At 38.5% G+C, this 27,352-nt stretch overlaps 1 protein-coding gene across 1 annotated transcript; it reads right to left on the bottom strand.

Moving 5' to 3' along the window:
- Nucleotides 1-20,341: 20,341 nt before the first annotated feature.
- On the bottom strand, nucleotides 20,342-22,963 carry LOC129238462 (mitochondrial import receptor subunit TOM40 homolog 1). The gene is made up of 4 exons (XM_054873487.1): nucleotides 22,597-22,963; nucleotides 22,084-22,343; nucleotides 21,608-22,025; nucleotides 20,342-21,542 (listed from the first exon to the last, which is right to left on the bottom strand). Exons 1-4 carry the CDS (start codon nucleotides 22,802-22,804, stop codon nucleotides 21,403-21,405), a joined length of 1,026 nt encoding a protein of 341 aa, XP_054729462.1. The 5' UTR covers nucleotides 22,805-22,963; the 3' UTR covers nucleotides 20,342-21,402.
- Between the last annotated feature and the right edge of the window lie 4,389 nt (nucleotides 22,964-27,352).

Below are 27,352 nucleotides of genomic sequence, written 5' to 3'. Positions count from 1 at the left end.
TTTTGGAACCCGAATTTTGTTCAGCGATGTGGCTCATTTTTGGCTACAGCTACGTCAATAAGCAAAATTACCATAATTGGGCTGCAGAGCAACCCGAAACCATTCAAGAACAGCCATTGCATCCATTGAAAGCAAGTCATCGCTCCATATTTCTTCAAAGACAAGGCTGGCGCGAATGTAACAGTGAATGGCGAAAGCTATCGCGCCATGATAAACGACTTTTTGATATCGGTAATTGAAGCCAGGGATCTCCATAAGATTTTCTTACAACAAGTCGACGCTAGTTGCCATACAGCCCGAGAAACAGTGGATTTACTGCGTCGTCGTTTCGGTGAGCAATTCATTTCTCGTCTCGGACCAGTGGATTGGTCCCCAAGACCGTGTAATATTACACCTTTGGACTTTTATTTGTGAAGGTATGTAAAGTCTAAAGGAATTGTAGCTAAGCCAGCTCCGATTAAGCGATTGGAAGCCAACATTACTAAAGTTATTCACGAGATGCCGACTGCGGCCCTCCAACGAGTCATTTAAAACTGGTGATTACGGATGGCCGAATTGCGGCGCAGGAAAGGAATTATCTTTAAAAAATAAATGTCATGAGTGGTTATACACAAAAATAACAAAGACCGCCCAATCAATTTTAATTTTCGTTGTTTTACCGATACCTTTAAATTGATCACTCTTTATATTTGAATTACTCAGCCATTTTCTACTCGCTAATTATACCGTTAATTTGACCAAGATTACAGATAATTGGACTAATTGAATTGTAAATATTTACATCACAGCAAACACTTCCTCAGCTTTGCAGCCACCCATCTTCTCCTTCGAGTCTTTAACTTTTTTGCTTACATTCCGAGTATCCTTTCATCCCCCAAACCTACTCATCATCATCATCGTCAGCACTGGCTATGTTTGGTTTGTTTTGACGTTGCATGCTGTTGCTTCTTGGCTTTTTGCCCCCAACACTTGCCTTCGCCTCTTGACTAATCAGCGGCCTGCTTAGGTTGGTAATTGCTTGGTTGGCGAGTGAGAAGCTTAAAACGACTTGAAAACCCTAAAAAATGCCAATAAAACCGTCAATTAAGACGAGTCCAGGCACTTTGTGTACTTAAGGCAACCATTGTCCACACAATTTTATGGTCATTGGCTGCCGGCAGTTAACCATTCAAGACGAGTGTTTAAATGGATTAAATTTCCAACATAAACTTTTCACTTAAACAAACTCAAAGCGCTGGCAACGATAGCATAGGCAAAAGCGCCTGTAGTCAAGTAGTCAAGACTTCATACCCCTACTGCCAGGTGGCTCTGCCGGCGCTCCGAAGTTTTAGCATTCAACAAATTGTCTCCATCTCCGGTGGCAGCAAGCAAAGACACGAGCAATGCAAGCGTCCAGGCAGTGAATAATGCCAACAACAACAACAAGAGCAATAATGGTAATCTGGTTCATGATGCAATGAAAGTTATTGTAAACCAACAACAAAGGCAGTGACAAGGACGTTACCGGCGAGTGCATAAATCAAAAATTCCTCTACACATTTTTGTGCTCATAAACTGCGACTCGACTCTGGGCCGATGCTGCGCAAGTGGGGATGTATGTACAGCAGAGTATGCACACACATACACTTATGGCTGCTTATGCAACTAGTTACATATACATGCATGCATAGGCACATACACACATACAAGATAGCATGACTCGACGCAGTCTGCGCTAGCAAGTCCTATGAACTCGAGCCAAATAATGTTACTGCAGTCATTATAAGTGTATGTGTATATATATGTGTATGTGTATGTATATGTGTAAGTATATGTGTAAGTGTGTGTATGTGTGTGTGTAAGCATGTGTCACCGAAAAAAATTTAACAAATTTGTTAGTTGAAAAAAGAAGAACATCTACAAGAATGTGTAAGAATTGTTACATGACACAATTTGTTGTTGTTGCACTCAAGCATCCGGCGCACGTCATGTGCTTACATATATTTGTTTGAAACTCCACACAACAAGAAAACAAACAAAAGCAAAAAAACTATCTTGTGTAAAATACGCTCGTTAAGTATTTAGACATAATATAAAACGTGTCCTGAACTCTCATTTATTTTATGGCACAGGATGTGAATGGCCGAAGGAGCTCCCAACCGGCTTTATTAAAATATGCGAACGCACACTCAATTGCAAACATACATATTTACCTACTTACTCATGTATATCATCTACTGGTTGGTTGTGTTTTCTGGCCAATCTACGTAGGACTACGTAGGAGTCCCTTTTGTTTGCTTTCGCCTGCTGCGCAAGCCAAACAACTATCAAAGGCAAAGTCTATACAAGAGCAAATGGGGATCTCATCTTGGCAAGCTCTACCCTACGATTTATTATTTGGTATAATTTTTTGGGCATTTATGAAATTACAGAAGAGGATCAAATATCCTTAACTTACAACACTTATCCTTAATACCTTTAATTGGTCCTGAGCCTTTCTGTGGACTTGCCAAAAAGCACATTCACAAATTTCTTAGAAAAAGGAACCGGAATTGGCGAAATTCTGTCGATTAGCAACAAGCGACGCAGTTCTTAACGCCGAACAGAGGAATTTCTGATAAGCTGCCTTCGCTCAACAGAGTAGACTTAAGACTTTTAACCGGTAACTTTAGAGACCACTGTAACCTGAGATATTAGATTAACAATTCTGTTAAATAGACCATGAAAATTCAGAACACATTCTTGAACCCATTTGTGATTGTACTACACTAGGCAAAAAAGGCTACACCACCTTGGTAGTATTGCCGTGGATTCATATAAATTATGGAAGAATAAACCCCAGAATATGCTAAAATCTTTAAAAAGTCGTAAAATATAGTGAGATACCCTATATTTGTCTTTGCAGTCTTTGCTCAATAGCTCTCTTTTGGTCGTATTGCGCAGTAGCCTAATAAGACAAAAATAGTATTATAATATCCTTCATTTAGAATTCTATGGCATTAATGACTTATATCTTCATAATGAAATCCAAAGATCTTGCATAGAATCTTTCCCTCAAAGGCTCCCAAAACTTGCTCATCTGCTGGTGACCTCATCCATGCTTCTGCGCCATATAGCAGGGCTGGAATGATAAGTGTTTTCTAGAGAGTCCGTTTGGACCTTCAAGAGAGAGCTCTATATCGCAATTGCCTACTAAGCCCAAAGTAACAACTGTTGGCAAGAGTTATTCCCCGTTTGATCTCCAGGCTCATGTGATTTTGCTTGTTGATGTGAAGATAGACAAAGTACTTCACAACTTCGAATTGTTGGCTGTCAACGCTGACGAAGACTCCTTGTGTGTTGACACATTTTTCTATAGAGCTCAAATGTCTGTATACGAATTTAAAGCGCAATTACATTCATAAGTTCGAATCGTGCATAAAATTAAATCCTAGTTCCTTCTGGCGATATGTTGAATCCAGGAAATCATGCTCAGGTTTCTTGCTGAAGGAGACTATAATGCCAAATACATCCATTCGCAACTATTGGCAACCATCACAAAATTTAGCACAGCCTCTTCAGGCTCTCCAACGTATTGGCACACTGACAGTAATAAAATACCAGATCTCATCGACTTTTATGTAGCGAAAAGTGTTTCAGCTAGTGAAGTGACCTGCATCTCATTTTACGAACGATCCTCCTATCACTCTCCCGTATTTGTCACATTAAATAAAGATTCAGCTGAATCACTTGCCGACTGTTGTCTCCACAACAGTAAAACCGAATGGACGTGTTTCCGAACCCTTATTACTTCAACTATTAACTTAAAACAAGAGCAATTAAGACATTAGAAATTCTGTCGAGCGATTCAATAATTGTGTCCAACATGCAGCATGGAGCTCAACACACTGTCTCACCAAGCAGCACCCCACACAAATATCTCTTGAGGTAAAAGAAAAATTTAAAGAAAGACGACAAGCAAACATGGCACAGAAGCGGACACCCTGAGGGCAAAATGACACTTAACTCACTTACTCAAGAACTCAAAGAATTTCTTAAAAATGAGCAAAACTCTCAGCTCCAGAACTATCTCAGCAAACTTGATGCAACCCTTACCCCGGACTACTCTCTATGGAGAGCAATCAAAAATTTAAAACGGCCAACTCTAGCACAATCATCCATTAAAATGGAAATTAACAAATGGGCTAAAACAGATCTCGAGAAGGCTAACACATTTGCTTGTCACTTAACCTGAGTGTTCTGCCCTCAAGCAAAAATGATCTGTAGCTCAAGTAAAAATGATCCTCAAACCAGGAAAAAGCGCTGAACAAGTCGAATGATATCGGCCCATCAGCCTAAAGTAATGGAATCCCTTTTCCTCAAAAAAATGATGCCTATAACTGAAGACCGAAATATAATCCCAAATTACCAATTCGGCTTCAGGAAAAAACACAGCATACAGAGAGCATTTTAAGAACAAAAATATTGCACAGGCGCTTTTCTCGATGTATCGCAAGTCTTTGACCGCGTTTGACGTTATGGCTTATAAAATAAAAGGCAGTATTCCAATAAATTTTTGCATACTTATTAAGTCTGACCCCTTCCTATACCTGCTATACACATACGATCTACTAGCTTCGCAAGAAACAATGGTCGGAACGTTCGTGGATGACACTGCCGTACTGACAATTGACTCCCACCCCCATCTGGCCGCCCAAAAACTACAGAAAGGACTTGATAAAATAGCTCACTGATTGAAAGAATCTCAAACCAACGTCACAAAATATCTCGGCATGCATCTAGATAGCAAACTTACATGGAAACCCCATATTTCACTAAGCGGAAGGCTCTAGGAATAAAACTCAAAAGACTCGACTGGTTATTACATCGTAATTCGAATGTTTCTCTCGAAAATAAGCTCTCACTTTACTCAGCTATCTGGAAACCGGTATGGACATATGGGATTCAATTTAGGGCACTGCAGCTAACTTCAGCATCGAAATTCTTCAAAGATTTCTGTCAAAAACCCTCAGCACAAATTCATCGTGATATCAAAGTACCCGTAATAACTGAAGAAATACGAAAAAATGCCACATCCTCTTGCCACAGAAATAATTGCAAATCCCATAACCTTCCCCAGACTCAAGAGAAAATCTATAAAAGACCTTCTATGATAATAAATAGGCTAAATTGGTATGCATATTCCTCCCTTCCTCCTTATCTATAAAAATGAAACTCAAGCTTACACTCGGACATGAGTCATGAGTGGCACGTGAACATGAATTCAAGTCAGTCAATCTTGGTGCGTTTGTTAATCTTTCTGATGTTGTGGCAATAAAAATAATGCCATCAAAATGCAGGACCAAAGGGTCAATGAAGTATAAGAAAGTGGAAGAAGTTTGGCAGATTTACATATATGTCGTATATACATTCTTTTGTCCGACTGAGAAGACTGCTATAGAAATTTATACCCTCCATCGACCCTATAAACGCAATGTTTTTCAGTCCAATATTCTACAGCTGTTCCTCTTCTTACGGTGGCGTTAATCGGGATTAACGACTTAATTCGGAGTTATCTGAGGAATTAAGTGCAGCTAATGCAGATCAACTACTAGACTTAATTCTCATAATTTAAGCGGATTAGGGGAATTTTCGATGGTAACATTGCCGAAAACTAAATGACAGTTAATATCTATTGTGAATGAAAAATTATAAAACTTTTAAAGAGAAGAACAAGAGAGGCGGATGGAGGAAATACTAGTTCGAAACACGATCGAAATTACATGAACTATTTTAATACTTCGGGGAAGAATAATAAATTGCAATTTAAGTTAAATAAATAATTATTTCTTAGTTTCAGGGCAGCTAATACCGTTGCCTGCAGTCCATCTTTTGCTGACAAAACTACTACTGTGGGCAAAAAGTAAGGTGAATTTATTTGTCAAACTTCGCGGGATTAAAATTTCGCTCTAGTTATTTTTTTCATGAGTTGGCAGCACTGTTAATAACATCTGGGCCAACTTTCATGTGAAGGCCATTATCAGTAATATATTTACGCTTGTGTTTACCAAACGACCAAGAGTGCATTTTTGGATTTTTACAATCTCTGATTTGATTGAGCAGAGAAGTGCCATCAAATTTTGTTTGCGGAATGAAATTTCGGCTGCGGAAACGTTTAGCATGTTGCAGAAGGCATTTGGGAAACATGTTGGGCATGTCGCAGAAAAATGTTTATAAGTGGTACAAAGACTTCAAAGAGGGTCGAGAACGTATTGATGACTTGGAGCGCTCCGGACAACAATCGACGTCAACGGATGACTAACACGTCAATAAAGTGAAGCAGTTAGTGCTGAAAAATCGTCGGTTGACTGTTAAAGACCTTACTGATATGATCGAAATATCAGAGGGATCTGTGAAAACCATTTTGAAAGACCATTTGGGCCTACGAAAAGTCAAATCTCGTTTGGTACCGAAAACTCTCAATTTCTTGGAAAAAAGTCGGCGCGTTGATGTGTGTGAAACAATGCTTTCAGACTATCAGGACAAGCTCAAATGCATCATTACGGGAGATGAGACTTGGATTTATGCTTACGACCCTGAAACAATCGACCAATCAAGCGAATATCGTGCTAAAGGCGAGGCCAGACCGAAATGAGCACGTCAAAGGCGTTCAAAAATAAAGGTCATGTTGACAGTTTTTTTCGATTTTCGTGGTGTGGTGCACTATGAATTCCTTCCACCTGGCCAAACTGTTAATAAGGAATATTATTTGAGCGTTATGCGTCGTTTACGTGAAGCAATTCGTCTAAAAAGACCAGAATTATGCGCCAACAACTCTTGGTTTTTGCATCACGATAATGCACCGTCTCACACTGCACTCGTTCTTCGTGCCCAATTCGCCAAAAATTCCACGCATATCGTTCCGCAACCACCGTATTCGCCTGATTTGGCTCCGTGTGACTTCTGGCTATTCCCATAACTCAAGAGACCACTCCGGGGAACGCGTTTCGAGTCGATTGAGGAGATAAAAGCTGAATCGAAGAAGGTGCTGATGGCTATACCAGAAATAGACTATTTGGCATGTTTCGGGGATTGGAAAAATCGTTGGCATAAGTGTATTTCATCGAGAGGTGATTATTTTGAAGGGGATGAAATTGATTTACAAGAATAAATAAAGATTTTTCATTTTACTAACAACCAAATTCACCTTACTTTTGCCCATGTTGTTTCATTGTCATTTGAAATCCATATGAATATAAATACTCGTATTTAAACAAATCAACTGTTCACTAATCCATGTAACAACCATCTGTCACACTTTAATTTTAGTCAGAATTAACTACTCCGGTAATCTCGGTTCACACCGCCCTCTAGGCTGTAACGGAAGATTTATAATTTCATCATATTTAAAACTTGTGAATTAGACAGCTGCAGCATACAAACAGGCAAGTAGTGGGACGCGAAAAAAGGTTTCCATAACTCAAACTCGTTTTTTTATTTAGTAAAAAAAAGCAATTGGGTGATTACTTATGTACGTATGTAACAGGTGGCGCTAAAGTAATCCTCCTATCAGAAAATGCTATAAATTTTGCGATTGGCCCCTAATGTCAGTTCTGCGCTACAGAGCAATGATCAACGAGTTCTTTTTGCCGCAACTTGATGAATTGGGATTGGAAAACATGTGGTTCCAACAGGACGGTGCAACGGCACACACTACACGTGCTACAACCGATATGCTGAAGGATGCATTTCCCGGGCGCCTAATCTCCCGTTTTGGCGATTTGCACTAGCCAGCAAGATCGCCTAATTTGACCGCTCCAGACTTCTTTTTGTGGGGCTTTTTGAAGTCGCGGGTTTATGTCAGCAAGCCTCAGACTCTTGCAGCTCTTAAAGACAATATCCGTCAAGAATGTGAGACCCTCTCGCCGGAAGTTTTGGCCAAAGTGATGGAAAATGCCATAAAAAGGGCTCAAATGGCAATCAACTGTGGTGGCGGCCATTTACATGACATCGTATTCTCGACTTGATGTAAAAAAATTTAAAAGACCAAATAAAAATAATCCACAAGAAGAATCAAATTTTTTCATTTTTTTTTTTAAATTGCAGCCAAAAAACATCGCAAGGTTACTTCTGCGCCACCTTGTACTACGCGTATGCGTAAATTTCGATTTCACAGGAATACGAATGTGCTATCAAACAAACAAAAAAATTAAGGAGAGTGCAGAAACTAAAAAAAAATTACATTACAAAAACCATACTATGTTGAAACTCTTTAGTGATTACCTTAACCCTCAGTTTTAAAATCCTAATTTACTGCACTAAAATTCAATAAAAACCACCAAATCCTTGTTGATCTGCTGCCATAAAAACCAAATCACTTCCCTTCAAAAATGCGAGCGCAGCTAAGGCGCTCTTCTTTCTCGATTTTCTCACTACAAAAGCTCTGCTAATTAACATGTTAAGCAGCTATTCTCAACAGCAGTAGCAGCTGCCTCAAATAGCAGTAAAGTAATTACACTAACATTTAAATGAGTTCACCGCAGTGTATTCGCTTCTTGGCTGCATTGAAGTGTTCGCGCTGAACAAAGAAAAAAACTCATTAGAACGCTTAGTGACCACTTAGTGATGTGGGTAAAAAAGAAACATGATGAGCGGCAATGGCTGGCATGCAAAGTTTTGTTGTTTTAGTTTTGACTTTTTTCATATGATTTTTAAGAAAAATTGTAGATGAAGATGAAGGAATATGCAAGGGTTTTGCAAAAACTCATTAGTGCAACTTTGTTAGCAGGGGCGGCGTGGTTGGTTTTCAAGTCAAGCACTTTTTGGTACCTTAACCAGTTGGAAAAAAAAACTATTATAAGATGCGAAATCAATTTAAATTTATATGAAACCTTAACCTTTGCTAACTTAATATTGTGGCTGAAGAATTATAACTCGTGTTTATTCTTTATAATTTAGCGAATTTATACACGCAACGAAGCAATGAAGTGGCAAAAGTTATGGTGAAGCAGCCAAGGGAACGGCGGTACACGGAAACTGGAAACGAAAATCTAACTTTCATCGTAAGCGAACATGTTTTACGTGTATGTGCCTATGAGACGTGTTCATTTATGTAAATGTTTACATATTTGCGTATATAAATGCGTAAGTCCGTACGCCTGTTTTGCAAATTAGAAGTTCCATTATTTACGTATAAATACGAAATACTAAGTAAATAATGCTGGTTTCTTGTGTTATTGTTATTTTAAAATGTTGTTTCATTGTCATTTGAAATCCATATGAATATAAATACTCGTATTTACGCTCAGTGCTTTTCGAGCGGAAACGGAAGCGAGTTGCCTGAATCCGAAAGTGCAGACAGCATTGAAACACTGAACCGAAATATGTACGGGAACCATGCGGATACAAATTTGTAATATTAAGAGCTTCAAAACTAAATACATACATACCCACACATACACATACCTACATATAGGGTAGATAACAATAGTTGAAAAGTCATTTTACAAGATATTCTTGCCGTCTTGTGCCAATTGCTGCGGCGTAAGCTTCCAAAAAAGGGATGACCGTAATTGAACTCGCTATTATAATTGAAAAATCATGTACTTGTTCAACACTTTACTGTGTTTTGCTCTTGCATTCGTTCACCCTCTGCTATTTTGGGTATTCCCAAATTGATGCGGTAAAATCCAATTGCTCTATAAAATAAATTGGAAATTGCAAAACAATCAAAAATGGCTAAATATTTTCTTTGGATTTCTCTCGACAATTTTTAATTGAACTTTCAGCCCAAATCTAGAATTTGAATTGCTACGCTGCAATTCAACTACGGTATCTAAGTAAATACATATCTACATATTATATATGCGGTACATCGATACATATCAATGGGCCGCTCACCATGGCGTATACGTAACAACCGACAATTGAAATTCTGCTAAACTGAACTGTGACAACAAAATGTTAAAGTTTATTCCCAAATCTAACAATTATCTTTGCTTTTTGTATACTTCTGTATATCTTCTGTAAATTTCTCAAGCATCACAACTCAAAATCGGTTGTAATGTAGGTCACAAAACAGACAGCTGTGGTGCAATGGTACACAAAGGTCTTGTCCTATGATTTCCTTCCGCTTCGATACTGCTCTGCGAATTGCGCTTGTGGAAGAAAAAATATGATGCGACATGGTAAGACTTTACACCCTCTACTGCCGCTATTAGGTAGATACAAAACACAGATCACATAGGGCCAGAAACGGTAAGACTACGGAGGTTCTTTTTCTGTCAAGATCTGATTGAGACAAAGAATTTGAAAAGTTCGCGCGGTTCCCACACATTTGCAGGAACGGTTGGAGCAGAAGTGTTCACTGACACACTAGGGTTAAGTGTATCCTTTCTTACACCTAATTTTGCGACTAAGCAAGACTGTTGTTAAACCTACGGTTGCCTGGTTTGGTGGGAATCTCTTCGGAAGGGCTACAATATCACGAAGGGTGCAAAGGCATGTATTGGTATCCCCGGAGCATGCAGAACTTGTGCCAGTGCTGCCCGTATTGTCTCTTTGCACTTACTTCCCATCGATTTTTACGTTATTTTCATTGCTGCTCAAAGGCAATCAGGTTAAAGGAGGTTGGCCTCTGGAGGCAATCTCTCAAGGGGTTAAAAGATTTGGGCAATAAACACCACATTTCTCTGAACTTCGAACAGATCCCTCTATCCGCAAGCTGGAGTTCGAAAGTCGAGCCAGGGCAATCTTTCCAAGTAGGCAGGATTGGAACAATAGGAAAATCTGCACCGTAGCTCGCACTGACGGCTCCAAGATGGAATCGGGAGTCGGGACAGCGGTTTTCTCTAAATCAGCCAACTTACCAGATAGTGAATAGTTTACGATAATCGTACTGGAGCAGGAGAGTTAGCGGAGGAAGAAAAGGTACATCGGTAAATACCGTCGATATACAGTCGGATCCTTTGTTTGTCAAATGTATTTCTGCAATAACGAAGAAATGACTCCTGGCGTATTTGGGAGGCGGCTCGGCCACCATTCTGAAGGTTTCCGTTGGCGAGGTCCACGTTTTCGACATTTTCTTTAACATCAAAAATACCCGAATGGAATCGACGAAACCATTATAGCACGTAATTAGCTGTTACTGAATCGGTACCATAAATTGACAACGAACATAAAGTTGAAATTGTTTGTTCGATACTTTCCGAGATATCGATCACTACAGCACTCGAAATGCAACCAATTACAATAAAAAGGCCATAAATTTAGTTTGGAAACTTACTTTTATTCAATTCAAAGTACAAAATGTGTGAAAATAATACAAAATTAAGAATCAATTTACTTTTGCTCAATATGACCACCTTTTGCCTTGACGGTCCAGAAACCCAAATTGGTTTTCAAGTATTTTAGCCCACTCGCGGACAATGGCTTTTTTTAGCGCCTGGAGACTGGTTAATCTTTTAGATCGGACCTTGCTCTCCAAAATGGCTCAAAGAGAATAATCCATCGGATTCGCGTCTGGTGAATTTGAAAGCCATTGTGTGGACGTTATGAAGTTCGAAACGTTGCTTTTTAGCCATTCTTGATTCACTCGAGCTTTGTGAGACGATGGCGAGTCCTGTTGAAACGTCCATGGTCTGCCACCGAAATGTTGGTCTGCCCACGTCTTCAAAGCAACCTCCAGAATACTTTCCCGATAATATTTCGCATTTACCTTGACGCCAGGCTCGATGAAAACGATTGGAGAGCGCCCATCTGCGGTTACAGCGGCACAAAACTTTACTTGTGGTGGCTGCTGACTCCTGGTGGCCAATCGATAACTCAAATTCTCGTATGAACGGTCGGTCACATAAACCCTGTTGTTTTGGGAGTTTACGAATGGTTCAATTTGAAACATTTTCTCGTCAGAAAACACAACATGCGGAAATTGACCGCTTTCGGCCGAGCGAGGCAACTCGTTCGCTCTCTCAAGTCTGACTTGTTGCTGCTTTGGTGTAAGATCATGCGTCTTTCGGATCTTGTAAGGCTTGATTTTGAGATCATTTTTCGGTATGCAGCTGATGCTACGGTCAAATATTTTCAGTTCTTTCGCAATTTGATTGACACTTCGTCAGGGAGTTCGCTCAAGTCACTTCTTCACTTTTTGAACCATTTCACGTGACGAAGCAGTCCTTTAATGACCACCTCCATGACGTTTCGCGATGCTACCAGTATCATTGTAACGAGTAATGGTGCGATACACAAAAACTTTATTTACTTTAAGGTACTGGAGCTCACGAACAATCACTGGTTGTGATTTTGCAGCCAAATATAATGCAATCGCACTATTGTCATACGTTTGAAATCCATCACAGATTTTCTTTTTCGCCTTTACTCTCGGCAAAATTCTTCCGCGCGCTTGTAAACAATACTCTGAACTGTCATTTAGCCACCTAACAGGCAGCTGATGCCCGTGCATTCCGGTGGCGCAAACCCTGATCCAAGCCAATCTCCCTTTTCGTTGCGCCCGTGGACTTTTAACAAAACTACTTATATATAAGTATGTATGTATTTGATTATAAGAGTTTTTGCTTTTTTTGCTTTCAAAAAAATAAATACTGGACCAATTTTCTGCTGGGAACAAAGTTTAATTGGCGCAACAGACGGAAGTTGCTAAATAGAATCGGAAATAACCAAACCATTGACTTGCCGACAAATTATTTAAAAAAATTTCACACTTTGTAAGTTTATGAGCTGCCTCATTGACCCATTGTTGAGGGAAAGCCTCAACTGTGACGCAGCAATGAAATAAAGAGGATAACAACCAAAGTTTATTTGCTTAATTGAAAATGAATGTTGCCTTTTTGCAACACATACGCCCATCACTGTTATTATTATTGTCAACACTGCGTGTGTATGTGTGCGTGTGAGTGTGTGTGTTTGGTTGCACTTGTTGTTGGCGCTTGTTGCATTGCTGCTTCCTGCTTTACTGCTATCCTTCTATCTATGATGAAGCTGCTGCTGCTGCTGCTGCTGCTGATGTGTTGTTGTGTCGATGATGTTCGGCAGTAAATCGATGATGCAGCAATTAGTTGCACCATTACATTGATGCTCAAGTGTACAACATACAATTGCGCTCGTGTAGACGAGCTTGTGCGTTTGTACTCGTGCAGCAACAAATTACTAGACATGAATTGCGTAATTAAAATAGCATCACTTGAGCCGCTTCTCAACTGTTAGCTCAGACCGGTTGTCTGTTGATGGGCACACACACAACGAGGCATGCACCACCCATTTGCGTAAATACAACTGGATATTTACACTCGCTTACATATTAATTTCCTTATCTTTAAGGAAACCCACCAGCACCGAACTGCTAGGCTTCGAGTGAATTTCAAGTGCGACTGCTTCCTGTCTTCTCTCTAATCCATATAATCAACTGGGAAATCCAGGTGTGTAGGCATTAGTAAGAGGTATACAATTCGACCTTCAGATATATTGTGACCTCTGCTCTTCATAGTGCTTCATTCAGTCTGAGAGCGCTTTTAAACTCTAAGAAGGTTTTAGATTGCAGTGAACGTACAAACCACCTTGATCAAAAAGTTCTCGAAACAGCCGCCAAGTGACGCTCAACTGATTTGAGTTCTGTTTTTTTGTTAGATTGCCACATCTGTGATTAATATTCGTACCAAAATTTAATCGTCATGGCTTGACATTTGTAAAAGTTATGCCGTCTTGAGTAAATCTACCGCTGCACGTCTTTTCGATTTTTTTAAGTTTTAAAAATGAACTTGAAGTTGCAACAACGAGTTTGTATTAAATTTTGATTAAAAATGGATTCAACGATGCTAAAACCTCAGAAATATTGGAAAACTGTTTCGGTAATGATACTCTATAGAAAACAGCCGTTTACGAGTGTCACGAACCCTTCATAAGAAATCGTGAGTCCATCGAGGATGACGAACGTATTGGCAGGCGTCGACATCGCAAACTGATGAAAATATCAATAAAGTGAAAGAAAAGTTAATCAATAACCGCACATTAACCATCAGAGAGCTGGGTGCTGGCAGAGGACATTGCTTATACTCGTAGATCTGTTCAGGACATTGTAGTTAATGTTGCTGCACAGTTGGCCCAAAAGACCTGAATTTCATGCCTAAAAAGGGGCCGCGTTAATATCGCCAAAGACAAGTTTTTCAAGGTTGAAATCTACCCAACATTGAGAAGCATTACTGGAGACGAGCAATGCAAACCTCAGGTGCGGCGTGGAGAGCTCGGAACGAACCAAGACAAAAAAAACACTTCATTTTCAGTTAAAAAAGAAAGCGATACTCACGGTTTTTATGGATAACAACTGGATTGTACACCACGATTTCTTCCCAGAAAGTCAGACAGTTAATAAGGACTATTATTTGGGCTTTATGACACGTTTACGTAAAGCTATTCCCCAAAAAAGAAAGGCTTTGTGGGAAAACAACTCGTTGTTTTCTCGCACTGTGAGAGAACTTTCCGAGAATTTTTGACAAAGGTCGAAACGGACGAAACGAATACCATCCAATAGCCATCGAATTCACCTGATATGGCTTCCGGCAATTTTTTTCTGTTTGATCGAGTCAAAGAACCACTGCGGAGAACTCGTTTTAATAGCCGAAAGGAAGTAATGAAAAAATCGAAGACGATTCTATACCGAAAATAGAGTTCCAGAAATATTTCAAGAGCTGGATCAAATGCTGGCATAAGTGCATTGCAGTTGTTGGGGAGTACTTTGAAGGCGATAATATCACTTTTGAGGAATAAACTAGTATTTCGAATTTTCTGAATATATTCCGTGCACTCTTTTATCAAGGTGGTGCATATCCTTACTTGAGCCTTACTGAACGAAGGTAATTTTCTTTTGTTATAACGATAGCATCGAATTTCAGGAAGAGCATTAATCTCTCTGGGTACAAGAAGAAAAAGCGGCATAAAGAACTCGACTACATCCTGGCGGGGTGAAACTGATTTCGCAGTTCAAAAATATCCAGTATATCTGTACATATTCTCAGTTCTTTATTTGGTGTATTGGGAGGGTTATAATTGCCTGCCAGCATGTGTTTCTTAGCATCTTCGCCTCTCTCCTAAGCTCTTCTTCAATTGTGTCTTTGCCCACCGCTAGGAGGGGCAGTGCAGCTGCCATGCCCTCTCTAGCAAAACTAACAGTGAGATTTACATTCAGATTTATTGGAGGTTCGCACTTCGACCTCATGGTCCTTTGTGCCCTCTACTCATCCCAGCACCTCTTCCAGACTTAGTTCCTTTATTAAACATGAGATAGAGCTGAGTTAGACAGAGCATATGTGACTTTCTTCTGGCTGCAAATTGCCGAGATGTCTCAACCTTCTCCTCGTTAAAGCGCTGCATTCAAGGAATAAGTGACGGTTCCTCATTCTCGTTAACGATTTTGTATCACGGAATCCAGAAGTGTGCAATATATTTGCACCAAGATGAATGAGAATTTTATCTGAGTGCAGGTTGACTGAGATTTAAGTCGGTGATTTTTTTTTTTTGTTGGCTTTAGTTTATCTTTAAATTAATATCTGTAAAAGATGTTTGACAAGACAAAGTAATCTTATCCTGAGACAGCAGATTCCTGGTCCCTTAATATTAATGTACTCATAGTACATTCTCCATGAGCTTCTTATCAAGAGCGGAGCACCTCCTGTTCGCTTTGTTAATCACCTAATGGAAGTTGTGAACTGGACAGTTGCAACATACAAACAGACAAGCAATGGAACAAATATTAAAATAAGAATTCGCCTATCACTCAAAATAATTTGTTTATTTTGTTAAAAAGTTATTCACAAACCAAATTGGATGACTAATTTTGCGCCACCTTGTAGATATAACGCATCGTCTTCCACCCAACGGCCAACTGAAACCAGCAACACACTGAACTCGAAGCCCTAGTCATCGCGCACTAAATCCACGGCGATGGTCTTTGCCAGCTGGACGAAGAAGTTCAAACAAGGGCTAAAGGTGAAAGCCAATGGCACACCAATACCGACCGTTAACAACCGCAAAATCTTGCCACCTTCGATAGCTTGCGCTCTTTTTCAGCGCATTCAACCGCAATTGTCATTAAGGCCCAAAACCGCAACGAGGTCCTCAAATCACTAGCCTGCAGCACTTGAGGCAAAGACTTAGAAATATGGCTGGCGACATTTAAAGCAATTGGCCGACCGGTTCAGTTATGTTGCGCCCGTTGTTGTTGTTGTTGTTGTTGTAGCAGCATAAATATTCCCCATACTTACATACGGGGAATGCTGCTGGAGTGACAGTCCTTGGCCGGATATAAATCCGGGTCGTTTCGGTAACGTAGAAGCGACTGTTGTGGAAACGATGTTGCGCCCGTCTGCTCGCCTGGTGCTAGCGATAAGCAGTTAACAAAGCTTCGGACCTGTCAAAATAGTGCGATCAGGACAGCCACGGAATGCCTCCTAATGTCCCACCTACAACACCCTCCCAACGAGGCTTCCGTGCGCCCGGTTATGGAGCACAGTAAAATGCTCAGCAAGAGATTTCTACTTAGGTGCCACCAAGGAAAAATCCCTGCAGACATCTGCTAGAGCCTGAGGGATGCCTCCTGATGTCCCACCTACCACACCCTCAACACAGCAAAAGGCTCAGCAAGCAATTTTTGCTTGGTTGTTACCGAAGGTAATACCCCCGCAGACATCTGCCTCCTCACAGGCCAGACAGGCGGCATCTCTTCAAGTACACTGACGAAGTCCAGGACAAAACACAACACCAACCGCTGGATCGGGCAGTATATAAGCAGATATTAACCGACATCCATCGGAAGACTCTTACCACCTTCCCAAACTACCGATCCCTGAATTCCTTAAGTGAGGACCAACCACTATACATATTTCAGACGAAGAGCTTCAGGTACCTCGAGACACCCGCATAAATTTGGCTCAATTACGTTCTGGATATTGGAGTAGGTTAAACTCCTACTCATCCAGAATCGACCTCAATATACCCTATATATGTCCAGGAAGGTACACCGCACGATACTAACCATCTACTCACACGCCCACGCAAACTCACTCACCTGACACCTCTCTCCTTCTGGACCCAACCTGTCGAAACGGCACGTTTCTTGAGCCTATCATGAGATGAGTTAGACGATGCCGATCGGTGACTACTTCGCACTGACAGGGCTTAGTAAACTGCTACAACAACAAAGGTCGTTAAGCGCGAGGAAGCCTACTTTTCGGCGCTAACACTGTTACAGAGTGAAGACAGATGCCACTACTCGTTCCCACGACAGTCGGTTCTACGTTACCGGAACGACCAGGATTTATATCCGTTCAAGGACTGTGACTTCAGCAGCATTCCCTGTGTATGTATGGCGAATGTTTATGCTGATACAACAACAACATGTCACTACTCGCGACGTACTTAGTCCTGCCATAAGTTCTGTTACAAGTTATGTCCTTTTAAGATTAAGATCTAAGTTATAGCATCAATTTTGTCGTTTTGCCTATTAAATACTTCTTCAACAGAGAAAATGTCCTCATCTGTGAAGAGTATATTTTCATGGCCGTTGACTGCGTGCCACCGAAGAAGCTGCTTGCATCTGTCAAGTCTAATTTTCTTCAAGCGCGTTGTAAAAAGATGACCAGTTGAGCGGCGGAAGGCTTTCATTTGGAGATCATCTGTAATTAGTCTTGGCATAGATCTGATCGATACATTCATTTCTCTGGACAAGATTTCTTGCTTTCTAAAGGGATTTCTGGGAATTCTTTCTCGAACGGCTTTTATGGATTCACTGGTTCGAACCACGCGTGGACGGCTACTTCTTCTTCTCTGTGCCACTTCAGACGTTTGGGAAAAACGGTTGATCGTGCAGTAAACAAACATTCTCCGAATATTAAGTTTCTTGTGAAGAGGAGGATGAGACGGCGGACCACTACCTGTGCATCTGCCCCGCCTTCGCTCGAATCAGGTTTGAAGTCTTTGTCACTGTTGTATTAAGAAGCGACCACCGTGGCTCCTTGGCACCACAAGCTCTACTCAGATTTCTTCGGAGGTCGAGTAGATTTAAAGAAAATTTAAAAGGGAATTCGAGTGAAGTACAATGGACTTAATTGTGTTTGAGTGATGTCCTTGCTAGTGGTCCTGACAAAAAAAAAGTTTCTTTCCAGCAACTCGTAAATCTCACTTGGACTTTTATCCCACTTTTGTAATGCAATCATCACTGCAATGCGATTTTCCTTAGCTTCCCACTCCATTGTCAACAAGCGAAAGTTGCCACGAAACTGAGAATAAGTTATGAGTAGCAATGCATACGAACGCAAGCAAAAGATTGGGGGTGCGATACGGTACACTAGACAGGGCTAGTTTACTGGGGCGGCAGCCCTTGGTCGGGAAAAACACGAGTCATTCCGGTAACGTAGAATCGGCTACCTTGGGAATGCCAGTGTACAGACAGGCCATAAACGACATTCATCGGGAGACCATTACCATCTTCCTAAGCTCCCTACCCCCGAATGCCGTTATCGGAGTCCAACCACCACCAATAGCAGTCGAAGAAGGCATGTGAAGGCACCCCGCACGACACTAACCACCTTTTCACATGCCCCATCAAACCCACTCATCTAACATCCCTCTCCCTCTGGTCTCAACCTGTCGAAACAGCTACTTTTCTGGGCCTGCCGTTAGATGAGCTAGACGAAGATGACCGGTATTTACACTACACTGACAGGGCAAAGTTACTGCTACAACAACAAAAGCAAAAAGAACGTACCCTTTTTCTGCGCATTTGTTCTGGCCGCAAAGTAGTCCACAATAGCCGTAATCGTACCCGTTCTGAACCACTCGTACTTGTTTCAATACACAGATTTTTTTCGCAGGGTTCCACACGCTGCATTTTGCGGCACCATAAACTCACGGTTGCTTATCATCGAAACTCGAATTTGGCTTTCCTGAGGATTGCCAGGTTCTACGTAAGCGGAACGCTCCGCATTTATAGCCGGCCAAGAACTGTCACTCCAGCAGCACTTCCCGTACATGTGTGGGGAATGTTTTTGCTGCTACAACAACATTAGCACATTGCTGAGTATATTAAGGTAGTATCCCGGTGTGACGGGTTCAAACAATCGAATTTTTTTACATTTTTCGGAAAAAAAACATCTTAAAAATATACTATAAAAATTTCAGACAGAAATTTTAATTATTTTTAAAGTTATAGCTAAAATAAGAGAGCGCGCCGTATAGTGTATGAAAGCATGTGACACGCCAGCAGCAGCTCTGTTGCCGAAACTTTAAACGCGTTTTTCTCAAAACCATGTTTTCGAAATTTTGGGGAATCACTTACTCAAAAGTATTCAACCGATTTGGCTAAAAATTTACCCGTTATTCTAGACACACATATCTAGACCGCGGACCTTTAAAACATTTAATTTTTTAATAATAAACTATTTAATTTAAACAATTTATGAAGAAAAAAAATTAGATTTTGAGAACTTTTTTCACAAGTCCGCCATTTTGTTTTTGTTTTTTTTATTTTTATGTATACTTTAGGTTCGGGACCTAAAACAAAGTCTACAGAATAATAATCTCTTTGAATTTTTTATTTCAGATGACTTTGGAAGGCTGTGTGTTTCCCCGAACCAACTCATCTTTTTTTTAAGGACTCCACTTTGACGTCAAAAAATTTAAACCAATTAATATAAAATTAACTTAAAAAATTTTTTTTTATACTTCAAAACACCAATAAAATGTAAAAACTTTAAAACGACCGCATTTTATTTATTTTTTTTTTTTTAAGATTCATGAAAAATGGTCGAAATTTCGGTTGTTACACCGGACTACTACCTTAACTGAAGTGATTATCACTGCTCTGAGATGTCTGGCTGAGGCTTTCGATTCATTTATCAGCAAAGACAATCAAATTACACAATTCGAACGCTCAAAATTGAATCAAAACTTTCCATGAAAATTATTTGTGATTCTTGTGAGGGCGCAACTAGATTCATATGCGTTGCATGTGCATATGTATGTGTGTATGTATGTCGTACATCTTTTTCAATATTCAGCTTCTATCATTTAAAGACCGTTAACGTTTTTTTTTTGTTTTTAGTTCAACATAACACTTTCAACTTTATTTATGAATGCGTGAAAATACGTGAGTTCTCATTTACCTGGCGCTTGTTACTTGAAGACATTCAAATATGATGTGTTTTTATTTCTACAATCGTTCATTCAATTATAGTTTATGTTTTTTTTATCTAATTTATTGTATCACTACTTCTCGTTACCATTGGCCAGCAATTTGCATTCCCAGCAAGGCAACCAATAAAAAGCAAAATACAAAAAGTTTTGTATGCTTACGCATATACAGTAAATTAAGTTAATATTTAAAAGCATTAATAAAATGCAATCATTTGCACAAATTTATTTATTAAATGAACTTGTTTTGTCTATTTTCCTCAGGAGTTTAGCAATCAAACAAATGCAAATCATTTGTACTAATTTTTGGTTTGAAGCTCTCAAACAACAAAAACAAAAGAAGTCAAAGAAAGTGATAATGTAGCAAATAGCACATAGGCAAGAAATTAGTTTGGCTCTAAGTTGTGTCTAACTGTGATCTGCATTTTAAGTTGTGTGCTAATTTGTAAAATCTCCACTTCAAGTTTTCACTAGTTGTCTATTTTTAGACGGCTTATGAAACCAGCCTAGTCGCAACGCGCACGTAATTACAAATATACAATTCTAAATTTCATTTATTATTTTTCTTAACAATAAATTTAAATTTCTTTAATTTAAATTTGTTTTTTTTTTAAATATAAGTTTTGTTCTCAAATAATTAAAGGCAAATTTTATGTCTGGTTCAAGCAAATCGTTGAACTACAGAAGTGAATCTGTGAAACAAATTTAATTAACTGTAACGACATGGATGTTCGTAAGTGCTGTAATGCGCTGCATTTTTTCCTTTACGTGACTCCTCATACTGTTGCTCAAATAAAATTGTTCGCCTTTTCTTTGCCCTGTCGTTCATTTTACTGTTAATATGTAATGATATTCTATGGCAAAGCAACTCCTTTTGATTTGCCATCAATTCATTTGGCAAAAAGAACTTCTATTTAATTTCAATCATCACGAATACATTTTTAAATAGAGTTCGAAGTTGACAAATAAATGCGCTGACATTGCGCGGTTTTCACAAATTCGTGTGCAAATCTTGAGGAAGAACAATTTTAAATGTACTGTAAAGAATCGTTATTATAATAAATAAAAATTGTAATCATTGAAATTTGTTGCTTTTGCTTTGTTATATCTTCTTCGGCTAGTTCTTCTGCTGTTTGTGTTGCTTGATACTACTGTAATAGTTGTTGTTCCATTCTCCGCCCTTTTTACCGCTACTATTACTGCCATTGCAGCTTTCGCTTCCTTTACACCTACTAACCGAAAAACTAATTATCCAATTATCAAACCGCAACCAAGTCTAAACTGATTTTTAGTATGATTCAGACGTCCGCTTAGAGCGAAAGAAAATGGCAATGGTTGCAATCGCTTCTCCAAAACACCGCAAACATTCCAATTGGAGTCGAAGGAACCTGCAACAGAGCGCACATATGCAATAAAGTTTCAAAAAAAATTCTGAACACAACCATAAATTTACCTTTGAAAATGAGGTCGGCCTTCGGCAAATCCACTTGGTAGCCAATAGTTGCAACAGACTCCTGCATTCTTAGACTAGTTTCCACTTCTACACCAATTTGCAATTGTTCACTGGCCTTTTGGTAGTAGCAGACATGCACGCCACCAGGCCCCAAAGTGCCCGACCACACAGAATCACCTTGCGTGTAACGACCAACGGCTGACACCACAGCGATTTGGCCACCGGGCACATTGGGACCATATTGGTAGGCTAGTTCTGCACCGAGCGCGATGTTCTCAGTCACCGACTGTAGATAGTGGCTGACAAAGACGCCTGAATTGTTAAAGATGTTTGGGTTGCCAATGGTTAAGGAAGCTGTGTAGTCATCACCACGGTAATCGGTAGTTAATTGGGCAGCTGTGAGCTTGGAATCTTGGATCTAATTGATAAAAGTATTTTTGATTAATTTGAAATCCCAAAATTAGGCTTGCACTTACTTGCGAGGCGAATTTGCAACGTATGCGTGGTGTAAATTGATGTATGACGTTGGCGTTCAGGTTTCCGGAGGGATCGATGTCTCCCAGCAATACTGGAAAAGCCTCCGAAGGGCCAAACTGTTTAGTTCCTACATAAGTAGCGCCAAAGCGATACCCGCTTGATTGTGTACTGAGGTTCAGAGTGTGCGAGACTTGGAAGTGATTACTTAAGCCCTTATTCAGCATTATTTTCGCACCTTCAAAGGTCATTGCCTGAATGTCTGTGCAGTAACAAAAGATATGCTTATCATTTCAAAGTACATACAATAATTTTAAATGTTCACAATTATTAAGCAAAAATAACACTCATTTGTTTGTACACAATGTTGAATGGTATGCAGCGACTAAGCAGCTAAGCACTTTTATCACCACTACCACCAACATTATCAAAACACCATTCTTTCACATGAGTTCGGGTTATGTCATCACTTGTAATTTTTAAGGCCGGCGATTTGTACTGGCGTATTTTCTCACCTTTACATTTTTTATGCAGTTCTTCAACAGTGCCGGGATTTTCAAGGGCTTGTTCCTTTAATTCAGCTCCAGCAGTGCTAGGCGGCGTCAAAGCTGTCGCTGAAGACGAGGGCTGATTAGGTGATGGACTTGATAATTCTGGCAACCCCAACTTGGCAGCGTCCAGTGAGGAGCTGGAGCTAGACGATGCAGCCAAAACATTCCCCATTTTTATTTACACACGCGGTTTGCAACCTTAACACTTTTACGTTGCAATTTATAGGGCTTTTTATACAGGTTTTAATGAAATATTCCCTGAATTTTGAAACAAAAAAAGGGAATGTTCACAAATTTTCCGATGAAAAGAACGAAAAAGCGCATTGACATTTACAATTGACAGTTGGGTGAATTTCCACCACGTGTGTGGTGGACTATTGCAGATAACACACAAACGTTGCCATTTACCAGAAACTTGTGGGAAAATTCAACCCAGTTAGTTGAGAATAAGGCACAAAGCGCGATAAAACTCAAAAATAGTTATGTTAAAAAGCTACAACTTCAATAACAAAAAATAACTATTGGATATGCTACAGCAACATTGCCGATAGCCCTTGTAGCTAGTGCTGTAAATATATTACTTTATAATTTTAATTATAATTTAATAAAAAAATAATAATAATAATAATAACATTGGATATGTATCTTACAAAATTAATCCCAAAGGTTTACACTCTAAATAGTTTATTTGGGTGATTAGTTAATTTTTAGTTTAAAACCCATCCGCCTAACTAACCCACCCCCACCTCTGTCCGCTGTCTTATTTCATCCCATCGGTCTTCCTCCACCTTACTTCCTTCAAAATGGTTTCACAAAGGATGAATTCGTTTTCTTCGTCCAGGTGTGCCAATTTCCTTGAGCAACCAGTTTAACCAAACCTAATTTTTAGTTTTCAGAACTTTTCCATTTTTTATTATAAAATTCAGTAATACTTAGATCTTTTAATTTCATGTGTAGTGAAATGTTTATAAAGTTGACCAGTTTTCCAAGGCGAATTTACGGTTTTCATTTAATCCTTCAAGACCCAATTTTTCAGTACTGGCTAAACTGCTGTGAGTTTTTTAAACTGAATTTATCCTTACAAGATAGGGCATTTAATCGTACTTTTATTAAATATTTCGAATATTTAGAATATTTAGAATGTTTCCATTTTACGTTCGGTGTAAAAATTAAAAATGCCACAAGAGCAAAAAGTAAGTAAATTAAATTTATTTGTTGTTACAATTTATAGTATAATAAGTAATATAAATTTTATAAATAAGAACCCGAATCGTGGGCAAAATCAGAGGGCGAAAAAGTCTTTCTGCGAGAATCAATCAAATGGCATATAAACATAATTAAAAATAAATAAAATGATCTGTCAATGATAAGAAAAAAGAATGATCCGCATGCAGTTCATAGGAAAAAGTTGGCTTCTGGATTCCATCGAGATGTAGAGTAAGAGTAATTACTGTAAGCTTACAGTATTTTACCAAACACTGCATATTTCAAAACAACTTTATTAATAAATTAGTGAACAGGAATTTGAAAATTAAGTTTTAGATTAAAGTTGGGCCCTTGGACACATTTACCCGAAATCATTGGGGAAATAAACCATACCGTTTAATAATTATACAGCAATAATTGTCTTTTAATTCCTTACTTACCATAATTTAATTTGGACCGGAAAAAGGATACTCGGAAGCGCTAGGCAATAAAAAGAGGTTGTCTGTAAAGTCGGTTTACTGACGATAGTTTAACGTGATAACGTCATAAGAAAATACTGATTGAATGGTTGCATTTTTCAAAAGAAAATTTTAATTCTATTTGTTTGATAGATATTTTGTATGGATATAGAGAATGAGGTAACATTAACATAACATAACATAACATAACATAATATAACATAACATAATATAACATAACATAACATAACATAACATAACATAACATAACATAACATAACATAACATAACATAACATAACATAACATAACATAACATAACATAACATAACATAACATAACATAACATAACATAACATAACATAACATAACATAACATAACATAACATAACATAACATAACATAACATAACATAACATAACATAACATAACATAACATAACATAACATAACATAACATAACATAACATAACATAACATAACATAACATAACATAACATAACATAACATAACATAACATAACATAACATAACATAACATAACATAACATAACATAACATAACATAACATAACATAACATAACATAACATAACATAACATAACATAACATAACATAACATAACATAACATAACATAACATAACATAACATAACATAACATAACATAACATAACATAACATAACATAACATAACATAACATAACATAACATAACATAACATAACATAACATAATATAACATAACATAACATAACATAACATAACATAACATAACATAACATAACATAACATAACATAACATAACATAACATAACATAACATAACATAACATAACATAACATAACATAACATAACATTACATAACATAACATAACATAACATAACATAACATAACATAACATAACATAACATAACATAACATAACATAACATAGCATAACATAACATAACATAACATAACATAACATAACATAACATAACATAACATAACATAACATAACATAACATAACATAACATAACATAACATAACATAACATAACATAACATAACATAACATAACATAACATAACATAACATAACATAACATAACATAACATAACACAACGTAACATAACGTAACATAACATAACATAACGTAACATGCTGTTCAAGCAAGGTAACGACGCATGAGCAAGATAACGACGCATTTTTTGGTGCGTGCAGCCGGCTACATAGAATTATAAGACGTTATCACGTCAAAAAATAAAAATAACATTAAAACAACAGGTATTATTAACAAACTTGGTTTTATTTTAAATTCTTCAAGTGAATCAAATTAATAATAATCAATAAGAAGGCATATGCAAATACAAATACGTGAATTTATATATGTACACATGCGCATATACATACATATATACGCTCACTTAAGTAGGAGAGAGCAAGATGTCGAACGTTGCCGTTCGTTTGCTTTGTCGTTCGTTCCGCGCTTTCGCTTGCAGTTCATTCAATGCAATGAGCAAGGTAACGACAAATGAGCAAGGTAACGGCAATGAGCAAGGTAACGACATATGAGCAAGGTAACACTAATGAGCAAGGTAACGACACATTTTTTCGTGCGTGCAGCCTGTTAAATCGAATTATAAGACGTTATCACGTCAATAACACAGGAATATTCCAAGTGGAAGTCTACGCAATAGAAACATACGCTCTTTTTAATCTTGAACGGAGCTATAACAACAGAGCATGGCTATTCGTACTGATAGTCAGGCAACAATTAATGCTTTCAATTCCTTCCAGGTTACAGCAAAACTGGTGCTGTGACGTCTTGATATGCTGAATACCTTAGGCTAGAACAATCAGATACGCATCCTGTTGTTGTAGCAGCATAAACATTCCCCATATATACATACGGGGAATGCTGCTGGAGTGACAGTCCTTGGCCGGATATAAATCCGGGTCGTTTCGGTAACGTAGAACCGACTGTCGTGAAAACGAGATACGCATCCTATGGGTTTCTGGATACATAATAGCTACTGGGAACGAAATGGCAGATAAATTAGTCAGGGAAGGTGCGGCCTCCCCATTTATACGTGCAAAGCCGTTTAGTGGTCTAGGAAAAGGTAGCTTCTCCTGTCTTATTCAGGAAGTAGAGAAAAGACAAAAAGATTAAACTGGGACAATCTGCCGGATTTATCACAATTAAAATCAATGCTGGGTAGATTTAATCTTATCCGATTAGGGTTATATGGAATTACATAAGAATAATTTTTAGAAGAAAGAAAAAGAAAAAGAAAAAGAAAAAGAAAGAAAAGAAAATCACCCTATCTGTACAACCTGCAACACAAACCAAACATTGGACCACATCCTCAACAAATGTCCAAATCCCGCCAACGCAAGAAAAGAAATACTAAACTCAGAACAAATAAGCGACATCCTCGCCATTCCCAGTCACTCAAGCATCAAAAAACTAAGCAAATTTATTAAAACTATCGAAATGACAATATAACAAATAATCCAGACACCCACAGACGACACAGAGCTGATGGCCTCTGCAGCCAATGCTCAAACATAATTTTAGTACTGGTATTCATACCAGTCACTAAATAATAATTATAATAATAATAATTTTTAGAAGCATCACAGAAATTCTAACAGGGCATTGCAAATTGAATGATCATCTTACTTATATGGGAATATACTCTCTTGAAACTTGTTGTTTCGTTAGGGAGGAAGATGAAATCGCTTAGATAAAATTGTTTTATTAGACGAGGAAATAAAAGCTCAATAAAATAGGACAAATACTAAAATTTATTGAGAGAGTTGGGCTTAGAAAAATATCTTAATCCATGAAAGGGACACAATAGATCTTCAGGTCGCAGTAAAATTTATGAAAAACAATAATTGAACTTACTTGTTTAGCTTTAGGTCAGTGGGGCCTACTCATACCAGAAATATTTCTATGATACTCGCGTCAATTTAAGTTCAGCAACACATTTTCTATGTTGGCAGCTGCCGTAGCCGAATGCATTAGTGCGTGACTACAATTCGGAAGTGCCTAGGTTCGAATCTCCATGCATG

Source organism: Anastrepha obliqua, chromosome 2 (assembly GCF_027943255.1).
Source record: "Anastrepha obliqua isolate idAnaObli1 chromosome 2, idAnaObli1_1.0, whole genome shotgun sequence".
NCBI classification, from domain to species: Eukaryota; Metazoa; Arthropoda; class Insecta; order Diptera; family Tephritidae; genus Anastrepha; species Anastrepha obliqua.
Note: the sequence above shows the minus strand (reverse complement) of the source record. Positions and strands in the feature narration are given on the sequence as shown.